The 27,908-nt window shown below is 30.6% G+C and overlaps 2 protein-coding genes across 2 annotated transcripts; one reads left to right on the top strand and one right to left on the bottom strand.

Moving 5' to 3' along the window:
- Positions 1-5,575: 5,575 nt before the first annotated feature.
- Positions 5,576-6,758, bottom strand: LOC111417533 (trypsin-like). Its single transcript, XM_023049839.2, has 4 exons — positions 6,627-6,758; positions 6,143-6,576; positions 5,943-6,089; positions 5,576-5,881 (listed from the first exon to the last, which is right to left on the bottom strand). Exons 1-4 carry the CDS (start codon positions 6,679-6,681, stop codon positions 5,576-5,578), a joined length of 942 nt encoding a protein of 313 aa, XP_022905607.2. The 5' UTR covers positions 6,682-6,758.
- A 6,903-nt stretch (positions 6,759-13,661) lies between these two features.
- On the top strand, positions 13,662-27,880 carry LOC111417530 (transmembrane protease serine 9-like). The gene is made up of 11 exons (XM_071194864.1): positions 13,662-13,765; positions 14,176-14,325; positions 14,471-15,591; positions 19,844-19,954; positions 20,007-20,147; positions 20,201-20,337; positions 20,680-20,776; positions 20,833-21,087; positions 27,154-27,267; positions 27,324-27,464; positions 27,522-27,880. Exons 1-11 carry the CDS (start codon positions 13,726-13,728, stop codon positions 27,741-27,743), a joined length of 2,529 nt encoding a protein of 842 aa, XP_071050965.1. The 5' UTR covers positions 13,662-13,725; the 3' UTR covers positions 27,744-27,880.
- The last annotated feature ends 28 nt before the right edge of the window (positions 27,881-27,908 follow it).

Below are 27,908 nucleotides of genomic sequence, written 5' to 3' on the forward strand. Positions count from 1 at the left end.
TCCGCTATATTGGTAATTATCATAATTGGGTTATAATCGCTTGTGGAAATCGTTTTGTTGCTTCATTACAAATAATTTACATAAGCAACATTTTCTTCTATCATTTCTAGTTTTCGAGTTATAACGAAAACGTTTATCCAACTATATTAATTTAGAGATTCCTCCATTTTATGGTTTATAACAAAAAAACCGTAATAATTGGAAGAAAAATGTTTATGGATTAGGTTTTTGTGATTTATTATGAACAATTTTTGTTAATATAACTTTCTTCCCGAGTTTTTAATTTTTAAGTTAAACATCATTTTAACCTTAAATGCGACAAATTTGTAATGTTTAAGATTTTAAATCCGCTATGTTCTTAATTATCATAATTGGGTTATAATCGCTTGTGGAAATCGTTTTATTGCTTCATTACAAATAATTTTCATCCGCAACATTTTCTTCTATTATTTCTAGTTTTCGAGTTATAACGAAAATGTTTTTCCAACTATGTTCATTTAGAGATTCTTCCATTTTATGGTTTATAACAAAAAAACCGTAATAATTGGAAGAAAAATGTTTTTGGATTAGATTTTTGTGTTTTATTATGAATAATTTTTGTTAATATAACTTTCTTCCCGAGTTTTTAATTTTTAAGTTAAACATCATTTTCACCTTAAATGCGACAAATTTGTAATGTTTAAGATTTTAAATCCGCTATGTTCTTAATTATCATAATTGGGTTATAATCGCTTGTGAAAATCGTTTTGTTGCTTCATTACAAATAATTTTCATCCGCAACATTTTCTTCTATCATTTCTAGTTTTCGAGTTATAACGAAAATGTTTATCCAACTACGTTAATTTAAAGATTCTTCTATTTTATGGTTTATAACAGAAAAACCGTAATAATTGGAAGAAAAATGTTTATGGATTATGTTTTTGGGATTTATTATGAACAATTTTTGTTAATATAACTTTCCTCACCAGTTTTTAATTTTTAAGTTAAACATCATTTTATCCCTAAATGCGTCAAATTTGTAATGTTTAAGATTTTAAATCCGCTGTGTTGGTAATTATCATAATTGGGTTATAATCGCTTGTGGAAATCATTTTGTTGCTTCATTACAAAGAATTTTCATCCGGAACATTTTTTTCTATCATTCATAATTTTCGAGTTATACCGAAAATGTTTATCCAAATACGTCAATTTAGAGATTTTTTCATTTTATGGTTTATAGCAAAAAATACGTAATAATTGGAAGAAAAATGTTTATGGATTATGTTTTTGTGATTTATTATAAACAATTTTTGTTAATATAACTTTCATCTCCAGTTTTCAATTTTTAAGTTAAACATCATTTTATCCCTAAATGCGTCAAATTTGTAATGTTTAAGATTTTAAATCCGCTATGTTGGTAATTATCATAATTGGTTTATAATCGCTTGTGGAAATCGTTTTGTTGCTTCATTACAAATAATCTTCATTCGCAACATTTTCTTCTATCATTTCTAGTTTTCGAGTTATAACGAAAATGTTTATCAAACTACGTTAATTTAGAGATTCTTCCATTTTATGGTTTATAACAAAAAACCCGTAATAATTGGAAGAAAAATGTTTTTGGATTAGATTTTTGTGTTTTATTATGAACAATTTTTGTTAATATAACTTTCTTCCCGAGTTTTTAATTTTTAAGTTAAACATCATTTTCACCTTAAATGCGACAAATTTGTAATGTTTAAGATTTTAAATCCGCTATGTTCTTAATTATCATAATTGGGTTATAATCGCTTGTGGAAATCATTTTGTTGTTTCATTACAAATAATTTTCATCCGCAACATTTTCTTCTATCATTTCTAGTTTTCGAGTTATAACGAAAATGTTTATCCAAATACGTCAATTTAGAGATTTTTTCATTTTATGATTTATAGCAAAAAATACGTAATAATTGGAAGAAAAATGTTTATGGATTATATTTTTGTGATTTATTATAAACAATTTTTGTTAATATAAGTATTATCCCCAGTTTTTAATTTTTAAGTTAAACATCATTTTAACCTTAAATACGTCAAATTTGTAATGTTTAAGATTTTAAATCCGCTATGTTGGTAATTATCATAATTGGGTTATAATCGCTTGTGAAAATCGTTTTGTTGCTTCATTACAAATAATTTACATAAGCAACATTTTCTTCTATCATTTCTAGTTTTTGAGTTATAACGAAAATGTTTATCCAACTACGTTAATTTAGAGATTCTTCCATTTTATGGTTTATAACAGAAAAACCGTAATAATTGGAAGAAAAATGTTTATGGATTATGTTTTTGGGATTTATTATGAACAATTTTTGTTAATATAACTTTCCTCACCAGTTTTTAATTTTTAAGTTAAACATCATTTTATCCCTAAATGCGTCAAATTTGTAATGTTTAAGATTTTAAATCCGCTATGTTGGTAATTATCATAATTGGGTTATAATCGCTTGTGGAAATCATTTTGTTGCTTCATTACAAAGAATTTTCATCCGGAACATTTTTTTCTATCATTCATAATTTTCGAGTTATACCGAAAATGTTTATCCAAATACGTCAATTTAGAGATTTTTTCATTTTATGGTTTATAGCAAAAAATACGTAATAATTGGAAGAAAAATGTTTATGGATTATGTTTTTTTGATTTACTATGAACAATTTTTGTTAATATAACTTTCATCTCCGGTTTTTAATTTTTAAGTTAAACATCATTTTATCCCTAAATGCGTCAAATTTGTAATGTTTAAGATTTTAAATCCGCTATGTTGGTAATTATTATAATTGGGTTATAATCGCTTGTGGAAATCGTTTTGTTGCTTCATTACAAATAATTTTCATCTGCAACATTTTCTTCTATCATTTCCAGTTTTCGAGTTATAACGAAAATGTTTATCCAACTACGTTAATTTAGAAAGTTTTCCATTTTATTTTTAATAACAAAAAAAGCGTAATAATTGGAAGAAAAATGTTTATGGATTAGGTTTTTGTGATTTATTATGAACAGTTTTTGTTAATATAACTTTCTTCCCGAGTTTTTAATTTTTAAGTTAAACATCATTTTAACATTAAATACAACAAATTTTTAATGTTTAAGATTTTACAACCGCTATGTTGGTAATTATCATAATTGGGTTATAATCACTAGTGGAAATCGTTTTATTGCTTCATTACAAATAATTTTCATCTGCAACATTTTCTTCTATCATTTCTAGTTTTCAAGTTATAACGAAAATGGTTATCCAAATACATCAATTTAGAGATTATTTCATTTAATGGTTTATAACAAAAAATGTGCAATAATTAGAATAAAAATGTTTATGGATTAGGTTTTTATGATTTATTATGAACAGTTTTTGTTAATATAACTTTCTTCCCGAGTTTTTAATTTTTAAGTTAAACATCATTTTCTCCTTAAATGCGACAAATTTCTAATGTTTAAGATTTTAAAGCCGCTATGTTGGTAATTATCATAATTGGGTTATAATCGCTTGTGGAATTCGATTTGTTGCTTCATTACAAAGAATTTTCATCCGCAAAATTTTCTTCTATCATTTCTAGTTTTTGAGTTATAACTAAAATGTTTATCCAAATACATCAATTTAGAAATGTTTTCATTTACTGGTTTATAGCAAAAAATGCGTAATAATTAGAAGAAAAATGTTTATGGATTATGTTTTTATGATTTATTATGAATAATTTTTGTTAATATAACTTTCATCAAGAGTTTTTAATTTTTAAGTTAAATATCACTTTAACCTTCAATGCGTGAAATTCGTAATGTTAAGATTTTAAAACCGCTAGGTTGTTAATTATCATAATTGGGTTATAATTGTTATAATAATTTTCATCACCAACATTTTCTTCTGTCATTTCTAGTTTTCGAGTTATAACGAAAATGTTTATCCAACTATGTTAATTTAGAGATTCTTCCATTTTATGGTTTATAACAAAAAAAGCGTAATAATTGGAATAAAAATGTTTATAGATTACGTTTTGATGATTTGTTATGAACAATTTTTGTTAATATAATTTTCTCCACGAGTTTTTAATTTTTAAGTTAAACATCAGTTTAACATTAAATACAACAAATTTGTAATGTTTAAGATTTTACATCCGCTATGTTGGTAATTATCATAATTGAGTTATAATCGCTTGTGGAATTCGTTTTGTGGCTTCATTACAAATAATTTTCATCCGCATCGTTTTCTTTTATCATTTCTAGTTTTCGAGTTATAACGAAAATGTTTATCCAAATATGTCAATTTACAGATTTTTCCATTTTATGGTTTATAACGAAAAAAGGGTAATAATTGGAAGAAAAATGTTTATAGATTAGGCTTTTCTGATTTATTATGAACAACTTTTGTTAATATAACTTTCTTCCCGAGTTTTTAATTTTTAAGTTAAACATCATTTTAATCTTAAATGCGTCAAATTTGTAATGTTTAAGATTTTAATTCCGCTATGTTGGTAATTATCATAATTGGATTATAATCGCTTATGGAAATCGTTTTGTTGCTTTATTACAAATAATTATCATCCGCAACATTTTCTTCTATCATTACTAGTTTTCGAGTTATAACGAAAATGTTTATCCAAATACGTCAATTTAGAGATTTTTTCATTTTATGGTTTATAACAAAGAATGCGTAATAATTGGAATAAAAATGTTTATGGATTATGTTTTTGTGATTTATTATGAACAATTTTTATTAATTAACTCTCAACTTCAGTTTTTAATTTTTGAGTTAAAAATCATTTTGTTGCTAAATACCCCTAATTTGCAATGTTTGATATTACTTCCTTTAAGACTATTATAATGATAGTCAGGTTACGAATATCATTTTATTGGTTTAGTACAAAGAATTTTCATCCACAACATTTTCTCTCATCATTTTTAGTTTTCAAGTTATTACGAAAACTTTAGACGTCAAGCTTATCTTATGTATTATATAGACATCCTTGGTTCAATTAATTATTTAAAAAGTAGAAAAAATTAAGTTGTTTTTAATGTTGAAATTCGGTAAATGAGGAACAATTTGAGTCAATTAATAAACAATTTAAATCCATTAATACTCTTGTTATTACATTGATAAGATTACGATTACATGCGATAAAAATCCGTTCATTTCATTTTAAACGAAAGATTAGGTGGCGGCATCTATTAATGAATAGTTAAAATTACTATTATTTGTAAATAATTATGAAACAGGAAAGTTTATAATTAAAAATATGAATTTGTTTTAAAGAACAAGGTGTTTTTGACGTTTTGAATTTGTAGGTTATGTTAATGACGTTTAAATAATTTATATTTTTTTTTTTCTAAACGTTTTAGATTTTTAGTTTTAGCTAACAACAAGTTTCGGGAAAAATGGTAAGATGTTGGATTAAGAACGTTTAATTTTATCGGAAAAGGAAATTCTTTTAAATCTTTACATCTTGATTAAAATGAATTTGTGTGAAGTTAGTTTCTTATTGTCAAATTATTCTTTTTATGTTTCGATTGACATTGAATAATAATTGTTTAAAATAAAATTTTCTTTTTTGTTTATTTATAAAATAATCATATAACATTTATTAAATGTTTAATTATAATCATTAAAATTAACACTATATTTTCCCTAATTAAAAATGATTTGTTGCTATAAAAATCTTTGTTTGTTAAAAATTCATTATTTCCATCAAATGATTGCTGATTTTGAGATAAACTCGTCGGTTTATAATTCGAAGTTGTAACGTTAATTATCCAGTCGTAATATTTCGAGACTTCCGTATAAATTCCTGGAAAATCCGCGGATCCGCAACCGCTTCCCGTTGAAACGATTCCAGTTAGGAGACCTTCGCATATAAGTGGACCACCAGAATCACCCTAAAAATATAAATAAATAACTAAAATTATATTGTTAACTTTTGACTAATTTGTTAAATACTTGACAAGCATCAGTTGTTCCATTAACATGCCCTGCGCACAACATTCCATCATAAAGAGATATATTTCCGTACTTCTTTTGGCACACATCAAAATCAATAAGATTTACTTCCGCAAGTAATAAATCTTTACTTATTGTTGTTGTATTCTAAAAATTCGAAGAAAATTAAATGAAATTAAAACGAAAAAGAACTTTATTACATATTCTTCAACCCCCCATCCACTAACAAAACATTTCCCTCTCTCTAATTTTTCGTTTCTTAAAGAAACAGTGTTGATCAAAGGATTTTTCCCAATGGGTAACTCTTCATTTACTTCTATGATGGCTAAATCATCGGACATTGTTTTTCGGATAAACGATGGATAAATCACGATCTTTGAAGCGTTTCTATAAACACTTTTTTCTTCAATTGGAAGATTGAGTTGTCCAAAAACAGCACTGATCACGAGCGGGGGTAACAATCCCCCCCAAATGTAATACATACAATGAGCTGCTGTTAAAATGTGTTTTGAAGTGATTAAAACACCACCACAAAAATGCCGATCGTTGTAAGATCTTCTTATGGATACTTGGTATGGGATTTCGCCAATTAAAGCAGGGCGACCACCAACTATTCTATCATCGGTTGTTGAAACTAAGAAGAGGAATTAAAATAAATAAATAAATAAAATAAAAGATATTTACCATAACAAACAGAAATTAATAAAATAATTGTGATGATTAAATTTGTAATTGCCATAATTTACTTCTTTTTATGAATTAATAAAAAATGAAATTGGTATTTTTGTGTAAGTTTTTAGTTACAATGAGCACAGAAATAACCGTCTTAATGATTTTAAACAACGTGCTTATCTTCGGTATCTATTTGAGGCAATTGGATATTGCAGCACATGCTGTAGCACAATAAGATCGACTGATAAGGCGGTTTTTAAAGAAATTTGGGACAGAAAATGTTATCTTATAAATTTCTAACATTGTGGGTATTGTTTTTAATTGTTCATACTCAAAAAAAAAATGTGGTCTTTCTTCATCGAATTTCGCAAATAAACCCATTGTGTATATTTATTGTTTTCATCGAAGATTCAAAAAGAATTTTTAATATTATAAAATCGATTATGAAAGAAGTTTGAGATAAGAAAATTTGTATTAAAGTAATTATTATCTTTTCTAGGTTATCTTTATTTTAGGATTTATTTTAAAATCTAAATTTAAATTGTGATTAATCGATTGCTTAGAACGAGATTAATGAGTTAAAGGTGTGTGCAAAATTATAAACGAATTTTTTTTCCTATTCGAAGTTAAGCCACATTAAATATGTTTTTGCACGGGATTCGAAAAAAAGTTTTAGTATAAAAGTTGTAGCAAATTTTATCGTTAACAATATTGCTCTTTTACACTTTTGCTCTCACATGCATAAATATCGAGAAAAAATCGCAAAAGTGATAATAATATTAAATCGTGATTTTACATAATATTGTTGCCAGTAAAGCACGCGATTGGAACGTTTTAGAAAAAAAGTTTTGGTACAAAAATTGTAGCAAATCTTATTTTTAACAATATTGCTCTTTTACACTTTTGCTCTCAGATGGATAAATATCGAGAAAAATTCGAAAATTGAAAATTCGACGAAATCGTGGTTTTACATCTCCTCATTGGTAAGTCACGCGATTGGAACGTTTTAGAAAAAAAGTTTTGGTACAAAAATTGTAGCAAACCTTATTCTTAACAATATTGCTCTTTTACACTTTTGCTCTCAGATGGATAAATATCGAGAAAAATTCGAAAATTGAAAATTAGACGAAATCGTGGTTTTACATCTCTTCATTGGTAAATCACGCGAATGGAACGTTTTAGAAAAAAAGTTTTGGTACAAAAATTGTAGCAAATCTTATTTTTAACAATATTGCTCTTTTACACTTTTGCTCTCAGATGGATAAATATCGAGAAAAATTCGAAAATTGAAAATTCGACGAAATCGTGGTTTTACATCTCCTCATTGGTAAGTCACGCGATTGGAACGTTTTAGAAAAAAAGTTTTGGTACAAAAATTGTAGCAAACCTTATTCTTAACAATATTGCTCTTTTACACTTTTGCTCTTAGATAGAAAAATATCGAGAAAAATTCGAAAAAGTGAAAATTAGACGAAATCGTGGTTTTACATCTCTTTATTGGTAAATCACGCGATTGGAACGTTTTAGAAAAAAAGTTTTGGTACAAAAATTGTAGGAAATCTTATTTTTAACAATATTGCTCTTTTACACTTTTGCTCTCAGATGGATAAATATCGAGAAAAATTCGATAAAGTGAAAATTAGACGAAATCGTGGTTTTACATCTCTTCATTGGTAAATCACGCGATTGGAACGTATTAGAAAAAAAGTTTTGGTACAAAAATTGTAGCAAACCTTATTCTTAACAATATTGCTCTTTTACACTTTTTCTCTTAGATAGAAAAATATCGAGAAAAATTCGAAAAAGTGAAAATTAGACGAAATCGTGGTTTTACATCTCTTTATTGGTAAATCACGCGATTGGAACATTTTAGAAAAAAAGTTTTCGTACAAAAATTGTAGGAAATCTTATTTTTAACAATATTGCTCTTTTACACTTTTGCTCTCAGATGGATAAATATCGAGAAAAATTCGATAAAGTGAAAATTAGACGAAATCGTGGTTTTACATCTCTTCATTGGTAAATCACGCGATTGGAACGTTTTAGAAAAAAAGTTTTGGTACAAAAATTGTAGCAAACCTTATTCTTAACAATATTGCTCTTTTACACTTTTTCTCTCAGATGGATAAATATCGAGAAGAATTCTAAAAAGTGAAAATTATGTGAAATCGTCCTTTTACATACTGTTGTTTGTAAAGCAAGGTGTTCGGAACGTTTTAGAAAAAAAGTTTTAATATAAAAGTTGTTACAAATTTTATTCTTAACAATATAGGTCTTCTACACTTTTGCTCCCAGATGGATAAGTATCGAGAAAAATTCGAAAAAGTGAAAATTAGACGAAATCGGGGTTTTACATCTCTTTATGGGTAAATCACGCGATTGGAACGTTTTAGAAAAAAAGTATTGGTACAAAAATTGTAGCAAACCTTATTCTTAACAATATTGCTCTTTTACACTTTTTCTCTCAGATTTATAAATATCGAGAAAAATTCTAAAAAGTGAAAATTATGTGAAATCGTCCTATTACATACTGTTGTTTGTAGAGCAAGGGATTCGGAACGTTTTAGAAAAAAAGTTTTAATACAATAGTTGTAACAAATTTTATTCTTAACAATATTGCTCTTTTACACTTTTGCTCCCAGATGGATAAATATCGAGAAAAATTCGAAAAATGAAAATTAGACGAAATCGTGGTTTTACATCTCTTTATTGGGAAATCACGGGATTGAAACATTTTAGAAAAAAAGTTTTGGTACAGAAATTGTAGCAAACTTTATTCTTAACAATATTGCTCTTTACACTTTTGCTCTCAGATGGATAAATATCGAGAAAAATTCGAAAATTGAAAATTCGACGAAATCGTGGTTTTACATCTCCTCATTGGTAAGTCACGCGATTGGAACGTTTTAGAAAAAAAGTTTTGGTACGAAAATTGTAGCAAACCTTATTCTTAACAATATTGCTCTTTACACTTTTGCTCTCAGATGGATAAATATCGAGAAAAATTCGAAAAAGTGAAAATTAGACGAAATCGTGGTTTTACATCTCTTTATTGGTAAATCACGCGATTGGAACGTTTTAGAAAAAAAGTTTTGGTACAAAAATTGTAGGAAATCTTATTTTTTAACAATATTGCTCTTTTACACTTTTGCTCTCAGATGGATAAATATCGAGAAAAATTCGAAAATTGAAAATTAGACGAACTCGTGGTTTTACATCTCTTTATTGGTAAATCACGCGATTGGAACATTTTAGAAAAAAAGTTTTCGTACAAAAATTGTAGGAAATCTTATTTTTAACAATATTGCTCTTTTACACTTTTGCTCTCAGATGGATAAATATCGAGAAAAATTCGATAAAGTGAAAATTAGACGAAATCGTGGTTTTACATCTCTTCATTGGTAAATCACGCGATTGGAACGTTTTAGAAAAAAAGTTTTGGTACAAAAATTGTAGCAAACCTTATTCTTAACAATATTGTTCTTTTACACTTTTTCTCTCAGATGGATAAATATCGAGAAGAATTCTAAAAAGTGAAAATTACGTGAAATCGTCCTTTTACATACTGTTGTTTGTAAAGCAAGGGATTCGGAACGTTTTAGAAAAAAAGTTTTAATATAAAAGATGTTACAAATTTTATTCTTAACAATATTGGTCTTCTACACTTTTGCTCCCAGATGGATAAATATTGAGAAAAATTCGAAAAAGTGAAAATTAGACGAAATCGTGGTTTTACATCTCTTCATTGGTAAATCACGCGATCGGAACGTTTTAGAAAAAAAAATTTGGTACAAAAATTGTAGCAAACCTTATTCTTAACAATATTGCTCTTTTACACTTTTGCTCCCAGATGGATAAATATCGAGAAATATTCGAAAAAGTAAAAATTAGACGAAATCGTGGTTTTACATCTATTCATTGGTAAATCACGCGATTAGAACGTTTTAGAAAAAAAGTTTTGGTACAAAAATTGTAGCAAACCTTATTCTTAACAATATTGCTCTTTTACACTTTTTCTCTCAGGTGGATAAATATCGAGAAAAATTCTAAAAAATGAAAATTACTTGAAATCGTGCTTTTACATACTGTTGTTTGTAGAGCAAGGGATTCGGAACGTTTTAGAAAAAAGGTTTTAATATAAAAGTTGTAACAAATTTTATTCTTAACAATATTGCTCTTTTACACTTTTGCTCCCAGATGGATATATATCGAGAAAAATTCGAAAAAGTGAAAATTAGACGAAATCGTGGTTTTACATCTCTTTATTGGCAAATTACGGAATTGGAACGTTTTAGAAAAAAAGTTTTGGTACAAAAATTGTAGCAAACCTTATTCTTAACAATATTGCTCTTTTACACTTTTTCTCTCAGGTGGATAAATATCGAGAAAAATTCTAAAGAGTGAAAATTATGTGAAATCGTCCTTTTACATACTGTTGTGTGTAGAGCAAGGGATTCGGAACGTTTTAGAAAAAAAGTTTTAATATAAAAGTTGTTACAAATTTTATTCTTAACAATATTGGTCTTCTACACTTTTGCTCCCAGATGGATATATATCGAGAAAAATTCGAAAAAGTGAAAATTAGACGAAATCGTGGTTTTACATCTCTTAATTGGTAAATCACGCGATTGGAACGTTTTAGAAAAAAAGTTTTGGTACAAAAATATTAGCAAAGCTTGTTCTTAACAATATTGCTCTTTTACACTTTTTCTCTCAGATGGATAAATATCGAGAAAAATTCTAAAAAGTGAAAATTATGTGAAATCGTCCTTTTACATACTGTTGTTTGTAGAGCAAGGGATTCGGAACGTTTTAGAAAAAAAGTTTTAGTATAAAAGTTGTTACAAATTTTATTCTTAACAATATTGGTCTTCTACACTTTTGCTCCCAGATGGATAAATATCGAGAAAAATTCTAAAAAGTGAAAATTACTTGAAATCGTGCTTTTACATACTGTTGTTTGTACAGCAAGGGATTCGGAACGTTTTAGAAAAAAAGTTTTAATATAAAAGTTGTTACAAACTTTATTCTTAACAATATTGGTCTTCTACACTTTTGCTCCCAGATGGATAAATATCGAGAAAAATTCGAAAATGTGAAAATTAGACGAAATCGTGGTTTTACATCTCTTTATTGGCAAATTACGGAATTGGAACGTTTTAGAAAAAAAGTTTTGGTACAAAAATTGTAGCAAACCTTATTCTTAACAATATTGCTCTTTTACACTTTTGCTCCCAGATGGATATATATCGAGAAAAATTCGAAAAAGTGAAAATTAGACGAAATCGTGGTTTTACATCTCTTTATTGGCAAATTACGGAATTGGAACGTTTTAGAAAAAAAGTTTTGGTACAAAAATTGTAGCAAACCTTATTCTTAACAATATTGCTCTTTTACACTTTTTCTCTCAGGTGGATAAATATCGAGAAAAATTCTAAAGAGTGAAAATTATGTGAAATCGTCCTTTTACATACTGTTGTGTGTAGAGCAAGGGATTCGGAACGTTTTAGAAAAAAAGTTTTAATATAAAAGTTGTTACAAATTTTATTCTTAACAATATTGGTCTTCTACACTTTTGCTCCCAGATGGATATATATCGAGAAAAATTCGAAAAAGTGAAAATTAGACGAAATCGTGGTTTTACATCTCTTAATTGGTAAATCACGCGATTGGAACGTTTTAGAAAAAAAGTTTTGGTACAAAAATATTAGCAAAGCTTGTTCTTAACAATATTGCTCTTTTACACTTTTTCTCTCAGATGGATAAATATCGAGAAAAATTCTAAAAAGTGAAAATTATGTGAAATCGTCCTTTTACATACTGTTGTTTGTAGAGCAAGGGATTCGGAACGTTTTAGAAAAAAAGTTTTAGTATAAAAGTTGTTACAAATTTTATTCTTAACAATATTGGTCTTCTACACTTTTGCTCCCAGATGGATAAATATCGAGAAAAATTCTAAAAAGTGAAAATTACTTGAAATCGTGCTTTTACATACTGTTGTTTGTACAGCAAGGGATTCGGAACGTTTTAGAAAAAAAGTTTTAATATAAAAGTTGTTACAAACTTTATTCTTAACAATATTGGTCTTCTACACTTTTGCTCCCAGATGGATAAATATCGAGAAAAATTCGAAAATGTGAAAATTAGACGAAATCGTGGTTTTACATCTCTTTATTGATAAATCAAGCGATTGGAACGTTTTAGAAAAGAAGTTTTGGTACAAAAATTGTAGCAAATCTTATTCTTAACAATATTGCTTTTTACACTTTTTCTCTCAGATGGATAAATATAGAGAAAAATTCTAAAAAGTGAAAATTATGTGAAATCGTCCTTTTACATACTGTTGTTCGTAGAGCAAGGGATTCGGAACGTTTTAGAAAAAAAGTTTTAATATAAAAGTTGTTACAAACTTTATTCTTAACAATATTGGTCTTCTACACTTTTGCTCCCAGATGGATAAATATCGAGAAAAAGTCGAAAAAGTGAAAATTAGACGAAATCGTGGTTTTACATCTTTATTGGTAAATCACGTGATTGGAACGTTTTAGAAAAAAAGTTTTGGTACAAAAATTGTCGCAAACAATATTCTTAACAATATATCTCTTGTACACTTTTGCTCTCACAATCAGATGCATAAACATCAAGAAGAAATCGAAAAAATTAAAATGTGCAATCGTGATTTTACATGTTATTGATAGAGCACGGGATACGGAAAGTTTTAGAAAAAAAGTTTTAGTATAAAAGTTGTTGCAAATTTTATTCTAAACAATATTGCTCTTTACACTTTTGCTCTTAGATGCATAAATATCGTGAAAACTTCGAATAGGTGAAAATTAAATCCTGGTTTTACATTTAAAATGGTATCTATAAGAGGGCTAACTGCGCATAAGTGAATCCTTTATTTGAATGTAAATATGGTATCTAATTGTTGACTCATTAATTTCATCAATGTTTAATGAAAACGATTAGGAAGAGTCAATTTCATATTTGTCCGTGAATTAACCGCGATGGAAAATGCTGGGTTTATTACTGATGATAAGTAATGTCTTATCTTCCTTATCTTGCACAACGAAAAATAACCGAGACAGTTCAACAAAAGTTTTTGCTGAAAATGGGCAGGAAGTGTGTAATCGTTTTTTCAATATTTTTAGGTAAGTTTTTATGTTTGTTTTAATAATTATTTTATTTTAATTTAATTAAAATTAAAGCTAAGTATTTTTTAAGCTCAAATATTTATTGTTAATAAATAAAATTAGATAATTCTCAAAGTTGTTGAGAATTAACAATTTATTCAGGAAATTTCTTAAATGTGGTTGATTTTAATTAAATTTATTTTAAAAAAATAGTGAATGATTCATAAAATATTGTTACGAAACCGAATTATCATCCTTATCTCGCATTATATATTATAATCGCATGGATTATTATCATTGTTTCGGTTAAGTTTTAAATCTGGACAGATAACAAAATAAAAAATTCTAAGTATTATTTAATTTTTTATTGAGTTAAATGGTATTGATTAATAAAATAAAATTTGATTAATCCAAATTTTTATTTGTAGTTTTCCAATCAATTTCTGCACACCCAACTTTTAATAAAAACCAAGAACTCCGCGATGACGACTTATTAGATGTTTATTTAGATAACAACAGCAATGAAAATGTAGGTGTTTTAAAGGCGGATAATTTAGACGGCCTCCAATGGGATAACGGTAAATATTTTATTATTTACTTTTTAATATTGCGATAATATTGTTTATACTCAAACAAACATGTTATCTATAAAATCGTATGTTTCGAAAAAAATCAATTTTTAACTATAATTTTATTAATAAACAACTTTCTTCTTAAAATTAGATGAATATTTATCGAAATCTTACGATAACGACGAATACAACGAATATAATGAGCATTCTTTCAACGACCACGTCGAAAACAGCCAAGTTCATAACATCAAAAAACGGGAAAGTAACGAAACCACTTCCGATGTAATAAACGAAGAGGTTAAAGAAGAAAATGAAAATAATCAAGAAGAAACAGCAACTCAGGAGGAAAGTCAACCTGAATCAACCGGAAACGAGGAAGCTCCACAAGAAAATATAAACGAAGAAGAAACTGGAGATAGTGGGACAAATGTAGAAGAAAAAACCGAGGGGGAAACTGTAATTGAAGAAGGAACTAACACAGATAATCCTAATTTAGAAGAAAATCAATCTCCCACAGATAATGAGGAAGTTAATAAAGATGTAGCAAATGAAGAAACTCAATCTGAAGAAACTCCTAGTCAGGAAACTCCTGTGCAAGAAACTCATATTGAAGAAGCACCTATTGGGGAAAATCCTATTGGGGAAACTCCTATTGGGGAAACTCCTATTGGGGAAACTCCTATTGGGGAAACTCTTATTGAGGAAACTCCTATTGGGGAAACTCCTGTTGAGGAAACTCCTATTGGGGAAACTCCTATTGAGGAAACTGCTAATGAAGAAACTGCTAATGAAGAAACTGCTAATGAGGAAACTCCTATTGAGGAAACTGCTAATGAACAAAATCCAATTAACTCCCCATCTAGATCCGCATTAAACACCCATGCCGATTTAACACTCGACACAGAAGAATTCAAAATTCTTTATCTCCCTGTAGATATCACGCCGGGTTCTCAAACACCACAGACGAGAATCGTGGGGGGAACTCGCGTTACTAATCGGGAAGATTTCGCGTACCAAGCCTCCTTTAGATTGAGTACGGGGCAACATTTCTGTGGGGCCACCATCATTGACGATACGAATGTGTTAACCGCCGCTCACTGCGTTTATGATGATAACCAAAAGCTGCTTCCTGCGGCAAGACTGATTATTGTCGTTGGGGATTTAAATGTGAAGGAACCTAATGAGCACACGGTTATTCGAGCGGTTCAAGTGATTGTTCCGCATCCTAATTATAATTATAAAACGTTCCAAAATGATGTTGCTATTCTTAGGGTAAGTACTTAAATGATATTTTAAATTAATCAACTTGTAACTAAAGATTTTTTTAAAGATTGTAACTAAAGAAAGTTGGCCTTCTTGTGAGTGAACTCAGGTTAGAAACATAACGAAGGCTATACTACAAATTATTGATGATGTTGTAGAATTTATTTTTCCGCTAGACAGATTGCTCGGTTTTTCTGACAGGTATCTCAAGTCTGCTTGGGTTTTCACGCATTCATTATGCATCAGTTTTCGCGATTTTCGTTTTCATCTCTCTAAAAATATAAGACTTCTCAGAATAGACAGGCTCAAACTATTGAAAATTGTTTGGTGCCTGTCTCTTTTTATCACAGAACACTGATGACAACCACCACAAGTACAGAATCCGCTTGGTCAGCCGTTTTACGATTATACAGGGTGTTTCTGTAAGTCGTGGCACAAATTTAATCACAAATACTAAAGTCAAAATAATGTTTCGTGTACAAATTTTTGAAGGAAATTATCTAGAGTTTGATTTTGTACTTTTCAACTGATTTCTATTTTATATAGAATTTAAGTCTAACTAGTTTCGGCCCTTCGCAATCTTCAGGGACTCTACAAATAGATTAACATCCCGCATCCTACCCATTTTACAAACAAGTTTCTCGAAAATTGACGATTTTTTTTTAATCAACGTGAAATGACCTAAAAAACACGTTAATAATAAAAAGAAAGTACGGAAAAGTGACTAACACTAGATTAACTTCAGTTATAAACCTTCTATTATATGATAACTAACTTCAGGTTTAAAATGTCAACCTCAATTTTGACATATTTGTAATCTTCATTAAAAATCCTTTAAAATGAGTACAAACACGACATATTTATCTACAATATTAATGAAGTTATGGGCAACTTCCGGTTAAGAATGTCAACGTCAATTTTGACATATTTGTAATCGTCGTGAAAAATCCTTTAAAATGAGTCCAAACACAATAAGTTTAATTCCAATATTACTCGAGATATAAGCAACTTCCGATTTAACATGTCAATGTCATTTTGACAAATTCTTAATTTTTATAAAATGTCTTAATATTTATCACAAAAATAAAAATATAATAAAAAAAAAATTAAAAATTAAGGTTGGTATTAATATTTAAAAATTAAATTGCTAACTTCGGGTTTAATGTTTTTTATTCAAACTTTTTTGTTTTTTGAGATAAGTGCGTCATCTTTGGACTCATTTTAAAGGTTTTTTAATGAAGATGACAAATATGTCAAAATTGACGTTGACGTTTCAGACCGGAAGTGATTGTATCTCCGTTAATATCAAAGTTAAATATGTCGAGTTTGGACTCATTTTAAAGGATTTTTTATAAAGTTGACAAATATGTCAAAATTAATAGTTGAAAGATCGAACTTTTTGGATTTTTGAGATAAATGCGTTATGTTTGGTCTCGCTTTAAAGATTATTTTATGAAGAATACGAATATAATAATAAAATTAAAGTTGACATTGACAACTGAAAGTTTATTTCACGATTAAACCCGAATGTTTCTAGTTTTCGTTCTAGTTTTACTTCAATAAAAATATACAACATAGTAATATCTTATGCTAATTAGCACTACCTACCACTGCCACTAGAACTAACACTAGACCTAGAACTAGAAACATTCGGATTTAGTACCACGTCTCTAAAGACGGCTATACCCGAATGATTCTAGTTGATAGTGCTAGTGTAGAAGATGGCTAAGGGCCGAAACTAGTTAGACTTAAATTCTATATAAAATAAAAGACATAAACATCTATTTCGTAAGTGTCGTATCTAAGTCGGCTCTTAGACGTATGATGCAAATCGGACTTGAAATCGTATAACGTGATTGGCGCTTGGCTTTATCCTTTAAAATAAATGGTATTTTAGGTCTTTCGATATACTGCATTTTTTCTAAAATAAATTACACCTTTATCTACCAGACAGCATGAATAGAGCTGAACGGTGAGGTGGCAGATGACGGGAAGCGAATAACTGAACTTTTTTCTCCGTTTTTTAGTTCGGTTTATATCGACGGTTGCCTGAATACCTCTCACAAGCAAAATGTTATTTACCAATCGTAGCCTTGGTTCTCTGAACGTGATGTCTCTCACCTTCTGACACAAGTCGACCATAAATTGGGCCCTGGCCCCGATGGCTTGCCGGGATACTTTATTGCTAAATGTGTAAAATTCATTATCTTCAGCCGCTCCATTGAAAATTCAGTCTTTCCTTCTGAATGGAAAAAAGCGTTCATAACTCCAGTCTTTAAATCGGGTAGCAGACATTTTGTGTGCAACTATCGTCCAATTTCCTTATTACCCATTGTTTCGAAGGTCTTTGAAAAATTAATTTATGACAACTTATACAGCTACCTTCGACCTGCTATTATCCCTCAACAGCACGTTTTTTTTGCGTAGGCGATCAGTTGAGACGAATCTGGTTGCGTTTGATCAATATATTCAGAACTCTATGAATAATAACTCTCAGGTGGATGCTATCTACACCGATCCGACAAAAGCTTTCGACAAGCTTCACCATACCATTCTTATGGATAAGCTGAACAAATTTAACTTATCTAACGGGCTGTCTCTATGGATTTCCTCCTATATATCTAAGAGGCTTCAAGCAGTGAAAGTAAATAATTTCATATCTAGTTTTACACCTGTTACATCTGGTGTACCTCAAGATAGCCAAATTGAATCTATTCTATTTCTAGCATATATAAATGATGTTTCTGAGTGCTTTCATTATTTGAATTTTTCTCTTTGACTGTAAAATTTTTGTTAGCATCAGGTCTGCTTCTGACTGTATTCGGTTGCAAGATGACATTGACAGATTTGATTCTTATTGCTCACAAAATTACTTATTCCTAAATCCTGCTAAGTGTTGTCAGATCACGTTCAGTAGAAAGAGATATAATGTTAACTTCAAATATAAGCTAAGTCCGCATTATCTTACTCAATCCTCTACAATTAAAGATCTTGGCGTTATTCTGGATTCTAGACTACTCTATCGCGATCATATTACTTCTATCGTTTCTGAAGCTAGTAAGCGCCTAGGATGTATCATTAAGATTTCTCGTCCATTTACTAACGTCCGCTGCATTACTTCTTTATAGGTATATAGCATACGTTGCTAGCGGTTTAAATTTCGCTTCAGTAGTGTGGGTTCCTGCCTATAATATTTACATCGACCTTATTGAGGGCCTACAGAGAAGATTTATCCGTTATCTTGCTCACAAATTTTATCTTCCGTACTGCCCTTATTCCCAAAGAAGCCGGGTGTTTGGTTTAAGATCTCTCGGTTGTTCCTGTACAAACTAGTTAATGGAGTTCTCGACGCTCCAATTCTTTTAGAGGAGATTCACTTTAATGTTCCTTCTTATGCTACTCGATCACCATTTTTGTTCAGACTACCTGCTTCTGGATCCAGTGCGCATGCCGGTTCACCTCTGTTGTGACTGATGCACACTTGCAATGTTTATTGTTTCAATGTTCATTTCTTTTGTAATTCAATGATGTCGTTTAAAAAACCACATTCGTTTAACATGTTTAAATTGATTTCTTGCGGGTGCTGGGGCAGAAAAGAAAAGTAACAAAAATTGACTTTTCTTATGATCCTTATTATTTTGTTTTTCTATCCGCGTAATATCGATGATTATCTGTATTATCTATCGTCTGTGTTTATTTTCTTTTCTGCTTCGTGCTTGCTGATTTCATTCCATTTTTTATTGTTTCATGCTTTCGATGTCTTTTTTTTCTTTCTTATGTAGTTTGCTTTTTCTTTTGTATTATTGTAGTGGACACTTTTTTGGGATTTTTCCTGTACGTGTCCCGAATATGAATAAATAAATAAATAAATAACGCGGTACAATTGATGGTTGGTATCTTTTTTGGACAGTAAACACAAAGGTGACAGCAACTTCAACGGTTTAACCAAATAATGTTCTGCAAGAGTTACTACAACGTATGATGTGACATGATTGAGGTTGCAACAATTCTACTCTTCAATCAAATATGCTTCAAACTTTCTTTATTTCGGTTTTCACTCTCCGATGACAATATCGGAGAGTGTATCTTATAATTGATAAGATTTTCTTCTTAATTTGAAGATTAGAAAGTTGATGAGATTTTTGTCATAAATCTTAATTACTCTTTTTTGATGGATCTCTTTTGGCATGTTAATTAAGTCTTTATGGTAGAATTTTTAAATCAACTTTATAATTATTTATTTTTGTTTAATTTTTTTTAGATCGAATCTTTAGGTGAATTTACAAACTACGTCAACAAAATCGAATTAGCGAGAACAACCCCTAGTGTTGGAACGAGATGCGTCGTTTCCGGTTGGGGAAAAACCTCTTTCGTAATTAATTAATTTCTTAGTCATAATTTATATTAACTAAGTCAATTTTTAGAATGGACTTAGCAGCGCAGAATTACGACAAGTAACTGTTCCTATTGTATCGCAAAAAGATTGTGAGATTGGGTACCCATACGGAATCCTCGATGGAATGATTTGCGCCGGTTTAATGGAAGGTGGAAAAGATGCTTGCCAGGTTTTTTTTTATAAAATTTGATTTTTTTTGTGATTAATAATGTTTGTTTGTAGGGAGATAGTGGTGGTCCCCTCGTTTGCGATAATAAATTGGCTGGAATTGTGTCGTGGGGAAAAGATTGCGCCTTGAAAAACCATCCTGGAGTTTACACCGACGTCGCAGCTTATTATAATTGGATTAGGATTCAACAAGGGACGAAACATTTTGGACCTAATTTAGCAAATACACTTCACCCAAAACTTTCATTTATCCTAACCAACATTTTCGTCATTGGCGTTGTTTCAAAATTAATCCTATTAACATAGTTATCAATATATTATTTATTATATTGGGATTAACTCTCTCCACGTTTTGCTTTTTATCTTTATTGGTATCGTAATTTAAATGCTTATTCATTTATTTTTGGTTATTTTTGGTGTGGTGACATAATACAAATGTAGACTTTTTTGTTGCATTCAATTAAAAGTATTAATTTTTTTGTTATGTGTTTATTTTTTTAATAACTTGTGATTTGAAAGTTACTTTTATCAACAGGTTTAGAAGATAGAATTGAGGGAGAAATTCCAACGGATATCGAACCTCGAACAACTGGATTAATTGCTCAAAGACGAGACGAATTCCCATACCAAGTAATTAATTTTTTATTTTTATTTTAAATTAATTTTAATTTTTGATTCAAATTTAGGCTTCGTTAAGATACATTAAACCAGATTATCATTTTTGTGGAGCTACAATAATCGATTTTAACCATTTAATCACTTCAGCGAATTGTGTGATGAATGATACTAATGTTATAGACCCAGAAAGTTTATCGGTTGTCGTTGGTGATATTAATTTACTTGAAAACACAGATTCAACGGAATACAGGACCGTAACACATATTTTTACCCATCCCGATTTTAATCAGAGTACATTCGAAAATGATATTGCAGTTATTAGGGTGAGTAAACATTTCATTTCATGAGTAAACATTCGGGTTTAGTCGCACGTTTAAATTTCTTCTTAAAAATTTTAGAGACAGTATTAATGCAATACTAGAACTAACTCTCGACATAAAACTATCACTACTTTTAGTGGCGTTAGATTGTTGTATAATATTTCTTATTGAACTAAAACTAGAACTAACTCTAGACCTAGAACTAAAATCATTCGGGTTTAGCCGTCTTGAGAGACGTGCGGCTAAACCCGAATGATTCTAGTTCTAGGTCTAGTGTTAGTTCTAGTTTTGCACTAGCACCGTCACTAAAACTAACACTAGACCTAGAAGTAGAATCATTCGGGTTTAGCCGAACGTCTCTTAAGACGGCTAAATCTGAATGATTCTAGAACTAGAACTAGAACTAAGCTTTTACACTAAGCTTTTCATAGATATAGGTTTCCATTCCTAGATTCCTAGATTTATTTGTTCCAGTTTTAGTTCCTGTTTTAGTTGTTATTCAGCGTTAAATTATATATCTTCTATTGAACCAAAACTAGAACTAACACTAGACTTAGAACTAGAATGCTTTGGGTTCAGTCGTGCGTCTTCAGGCGAAATGAGGTCAAGGGTTTAAACGAGGTCGGGGAAAATCTGCTATACAGACATCTGACCTGGGATGTCATCGGACCATTGTACCTTCTCCTCTCTTTCCTTTGTCACAACGACCTCCCTTACAAACTCTTCCACAATCTTCCATTTTTCTTCATTCTCTAACATGACTTTCTTGCAGTTTTCCGGCTTCAGCTTAGTATTCAGTGTTTCCCACGTTTCCTCACGTGTTTCTTTCCATCTTTCGCAAGCAAAAAACGTGTGCTCCGCGTCATCTACTTTGTCTTCGCAGTAATCGCACATTTCTTCCTCTCTTCTCTTGTGTTTATGGATGTAGGCTTTAAAGCAGCCATGACCACACAAGAATTGACACATATAATAATTTATTTCTCCCCATTGCCGAATAACCCATCTTTTAATTTTCGGAATTATTCTTTTCGTCCATTGTGGTTTTCCGGTGTTCTTGGCCCATCTTGGTCCATTCCTGCATTATTTCCTCCTCCATGGTGTCAAGATCCTTTTTTGTTGTCCATGTGAACATTTGCCTTCTTGCCATCAACTCAATTGGAAATTTTTTGCAATCACCAATAATACTTCCGTAGAGACAATTCTTATCAGGATCTGTCTCTGTATTCTCGTCAGCTTTTGTTTGTGTTTTTTAATCTCAAAAGATTACCGAGCTTATCAATTTCCTTTCCTCCGTACTTGGCTCATAGATCGAACCCATTATTCTGTGCAATGCATTTACTGGTTTTCTGCGCCTTGGTGTATATATATTCGACATGAGGCCCCCATCTCAGGTCTTTACCAATCATTAGACCAAGGTATTTGAGTGAGCTACTAGAATTTACAATATGTCCTGCCACATTAATCTATTTTTCCTACTTTTCATTAACACACATTCCGTTTTCTCTGGGGCAGCTTTAAACCCATAAACTCTAATTTATCTACAATTACTTTAATAACGCGATGTGCAATGTTAGTAATGATGAAATTACAATGGCCAAATCATCTGCATATGCCACTAACTTAACGTCTTCAATTTGCATATTATTTAAAATTTGATCAAAAAAAATATTCCAAAGTAGTGGACCCTTTGATTATATATAACATGGATTGAGCCAACGAGAGAGATAGCTTGCGCAAGGTGATCGAACCGAGATAGACATAGAAGCGTACTGACATATAATGGGCGTGCGTTAATTTATAAGTTATAATACTTACAGGTGATGTGAAACTGTATTATCGCGAACTTTGCACACGAAACAATACATTTTTAAACATAACGGTGTGACTGGCTGTGACACAACAAAACGGTAAACGTCAAATGGAAGAGGTTTGACACTTTTGTGCACATGCGCCCGTCTGTTTAGTACCGTTTTATGTCTATCTTTGTTACACTTTCACATTATCGCTTTCCATCTGCGTCTATTCACCTTGAGCCACATTTTTGATAGTAGATATATTCAGTTAGCTCAATCCATATTATATATAATCAAAGAGTGGACCCAAAACAGAATCCATCTTGTCATTGGGAAACTGGCATTACTACAAACAACATATATTTCCCTAAGGTAGTCTTTAATACAGTTAATTAACTTTACAGATATTTCTTTTTCTTCCATACATCTAACTATCTGTTCCCATGGAGCAGAACCTCTACCTTTTCACATCAAATGTTATTAAACAGCTTAATTTCCTTTTCCCCCTCCTGAATTTATCTGTATTTCTGGCTGCATTCAAAACTGCTGCAATCGCATGCACTGGCGATTTTCCTTTTGTAAAGCCATATTGATTATCAGATATTCCTTGTTTTTATATCAGTTCCTCTACTATCTTTTCTTTCAAGATAACTTCATATAATTTTCCAAAACAATCTAATAAACAATGGGATCTGTCTGTAGGCTGTATTTCCTTGTTTTTTTGGTTTTTCAATTAATACTAACCTCCCTGTTTTCCATATATCAGGAAAAATTCCTTGCTCTAACAGAACATTAAACATTTCAGTGACTTCCTTTGAAATTACATATATGGTATCTTTGACTATTTCTGGCATAATTTGGTCCGGGCCAGAGACTTTTTATTCTTAAGATGTTTAACCAGTTCTAATAATTCCTCTTCCGTCACCTTTCTAATGCTCTCATTCCACTTTTGTCTGCTCCACACAACTCTATATCCCACTGGGAAAACTTCTTTTATAACATTTTATAATTCATCATCATTAAGCGTGACTCTCGGTGTTTTTTTCCTTTTAAAAACTGTTTTGTAGGCATCTCCTCATACATCTTCCTCTAGCTCAGTGATTCCCAAACTTATTATGGCTACGCACCCCTTCTTGAGCCAAAACGTGATCGTAGACCCCCTAGTCAGTGCCGTGCTACTAAAACTGTTGTAAAACTGTCACTGACTTGTGACGTAAAATAAATACATATAAAAAATATTTTGATATTTAAAACAACATTAAAAAACATGTTCCTGTTTTAAACAAAACAACAGGTTCACAACCGCACTAAATCTACGTTCCATTAACTATGAAGACGAAAAAGCTATTAAAAACTTTTCCGCAGTGTCCTATACTTCAGGGTATAAAGTTGGTATCTGTTTTTGTAACCAACATTTTTCATATCCGTCAACAAACATTGGTTTTAATTCTTCGTTTGTACTTAGCTCGATAAGTTGCTAATGAATAAACACAGAGCTGGTTGATTTGTTGTCTTCAAATCTTTTTTTTAAATCTAAGTGAAGTGCTGACAATATACAAGCAAATCAACATCACGATTTTGTAGCTAAAAAAGTTTTGGAAATTAAGAGAATTCTCCTCTTCCCAACTTTTCTTTATAGAAAAAAAGTTTTTTTACGAATGTAGATATTACACTTTTTGTTTTTATTAAATTCAACTGATCGCCTTGCAGCTTCAAATTGATTTCGTTAAATTTGGCAAACATATCATTTCTTGAATGAAATAAATTAAGTCGCAGATCATTGCCTTCAGTTTCAGAGAATTCTAAAACTTAATCAAAAAGTGAGTAAAATCTATTCAAACATGCACTTCTAGACAACCAACGTACTTCTGTGTTCAGTAGCAAACGATTGTAACCTTCATCATTCTCCAGGCAAAGTTGAGCAAATAATCTCGCATTCTTTTTGATTTTATTAACTGCTCTAATCATATAATTCAGTGAGCGATGTAAGATTTTTTGCTACTAAATGTTGTCGTTGAATGACACAATGTACTGTTAATACATTCGCTCTGCTTGTTTTAAATATGCCAGAAAACCTCGATGGCGTCCTACCATTGCCGGAGGACCATCAGTAGTAACGCAGATGATATTACACAAAGGAATAGCTTTTGCTTCAAAAAATTTTTAATTCCTTAAATATAGTTTCATCTTTTGTATCAGTTTCCAAACATACGCTATAGTATCTTACAAATTTAGTTGTTAATACATTTCACAGACTTAAATATAGTATACTACAACAACTTACTACTGTTCCTACTTTTTGTGGACCCCCCAACGCAACCTATGGACCCCCGAATTAATTTTATTTTGCTACGGACCATCTGAGAACTTACAGGGACCCCAAGGGGTCCGTAGGAACCACTTTGGGAACCACTGCTCTAGCTCATTACAGAGTTTCCTCCAGGCATCCTTTTTTGCTCTTCTTATTTCATTTTTGTATTCTCTGCGCGTACTTTCAATTCCGCTTTTGCTACTTCCTTTTCCCTTACATTTCCATTTTGTGAATTAATTCTTCTAAGTATGCGCCTGTTTCCATTTGCTTTAACTCTTATCCGTCCACCAATACAATTGTCTTCTTTTGTAGCATTTTATTTTTCTTTTACCATAAATTTTATCACAGGCTGCTGTTACTACTGCAATTAACTTGGTAGGAGTAAGAACATCTACTGCTTGAATGTTATGATTCTACTTCTAAGTCTAGTATTAGTTCTAGTGGCAGTGCTAGTGCAAAACTAGAACTAACACTAGAACTAGAATCATTCGGATTTAGCCGTCATGACAGACGTGTGGCTAAACCCGAATGATTTTAGTTCTAGGTCTTGTATTAGTTTTAGTAACAATACTAGTGCAAAACTAGAATTAACACTAGACCTAGAACTAGAATCATTCGAGTTTAGCCGCAGGTCTCTTAAGACGGCTAAACCCGAATAATTCTAATTCTAAGCCTAGTGTTAGTTCTAGTTTTGCACTAGCACTGTCAATAAGACCTAGAACTAGAATCATTCGGATTTAGCCGTCTTGAGAGACGTGCGGCTAAACCCGAATGATTCTAGTTATAGCTCTAGTGTTAATACTAGTTTTGCACTATCACTAGAAGTAACACTAGACCTAGAAGTAAAATCATTTTGATTTAACCGTCTTAAAAAACGTACTGCTAAACCCGAATGATTTTAGTTCTAGGTCTTGTATTACTTCTAGTAACAATACTAGTGCAAAACTAGAACTAACACAAGTCCTAGAACTAGAATCATTCGGGTTTAGCTGTCTTGAGAGACGTGCGGCTAAACCCGAATGATTCTACTTCTAGGTCTAGTGTTACTTCTAGTGGTAGTGCAAAACTAGAACTAACACAAGACCTAGAACTAGAATCAATCGGGTTTAGCTGTCTTGAGAGACGTGCGGCTAAACCCGAATGATTCTACTTCTAGGTCTAGAGTTACTTCTAGTGATAGTGCAAAACTAGAACTAACACAAGACCTAGAACTAGAATCGTTCGGGTTTAGCTGTCTTGAGAGACATGCGGCTAAACCCGAATGATTCTAGTTATAGGTCTAGTGTTAATTCTAGTTTTGCAGTATCACTAGAAGTAACACTAGACCTAGAAGTAGAATCATTTGGATTTAACCGTCTTAAGAAACGTACGGCTAAACCCGAATGATTTTAGTTCTAGGTCTTGTATTACTTCTAATAACAATACTAGTGCAAAACTAGAACTAACACAAGACCTTCTAGTTATAGATCTAGTGTTAATTCTGATTTTGCACTATCACTAGAAGTAACACTAGATCTAGAAGTAGAATCATTCGGGTTTAGCCGCACGTCTCTCAAGACAACTAAACCCGAATGATTCTAGTTCTAGGTCTTGTGTTAGTTCTAGTTTTGCACTATCACTAGAAGTAACACTAGACCTAGAGGTAGAATCATTTGGATTCAGCCGTCTTAAGAAACGTACGGCTAAACCCGAATGATTTTAGTTCTAGGTCTTGTATTACTTCTAATAACAATACTAGTGCAAAACTAGAACTAACACAAGACCTAGAACTAAAATCATTCGGGTTTAGCCGCACGTGTCTTAAGACGGCTAAACCCGAATGATTCTACTTCTAGATCTAGAGTTAATTCTAGTTACAGTGCTAACGCAAAATTAGTTTTAACACTAGTTAGTCCGTTTTAACAAGATCCATTGTATCGAGGTTTTACTAAAAATGAATTTATTACTAACTTTATAATTTTTTAGGTTTCTGAACCGTTTGAGGCGTGGACACAAGATATTAAAGCGATTGAATTAGCTGAAACATCTCCTGAAGCTTATTCATCTTGTATCGTATCTGGGTGGGGTGCTGCATCAAACGTAAAAATTTTTTTTATTAAATAATTTCTTTAATTTATCATTTTAATTTTTTATAGCCATTAAGACCAAATGAAAATTTAAGATACGCTTCAATCCCAATCATTGAAAATCGAACTTGTACCGAAAAATACAGCGGTGGTATTCACAACGGAATGTTTTGTGCTGGATTTTTCGATAAAGGAAAAGATACTTGCCAGGTTAAATAACTTATTTATTAAAAAGAATTAATCTTTTTAATTAATTATTTTATTTAGGGTGATGCTGGCGGTCCATTAGTTTGCAACAATAAATTATCTGGAATCGTTTCTTGGGGACATCGTTGCATTAACGAAGGATTACCCGGAGTTTACACAGACATCGCTCAATATAGAACTTGGGTTGATGAACAAAAAGCCAGATCATCTTCAAATTTATTAAAAAATTCAACATTTGTTCTTGCAATTTGTTTTTTTATTTCGAAATTAATTAATCTATAAACTAAAAGTGTTTGTATCGTTTTTTTATGAATTATTAAGAAATTGCCTTTAATTAATTTGAATACTTTAAATTATTTACTATCTAATAAATGTAAATAAGTTAAAAATAAGAGAATAAAGAAATTGTTATTAATGAACTTGTATGATACATTTATTTGTTCTACG

This window comes from Onthophagus taurus, chromosome 3 (assembly GCF_036711975.1).
Source record: "Onthophagus taurus isolate NC chromosome 3, IU_Otau_3.0, whole genome shotgun sequence".
Taxonomy (NCBI): Eukaryota; Metazoa; Arthropoda; class Insecta; order Coleoptera; family Scarabaeidae; genus Onthophagus; species Onthophagus taurus.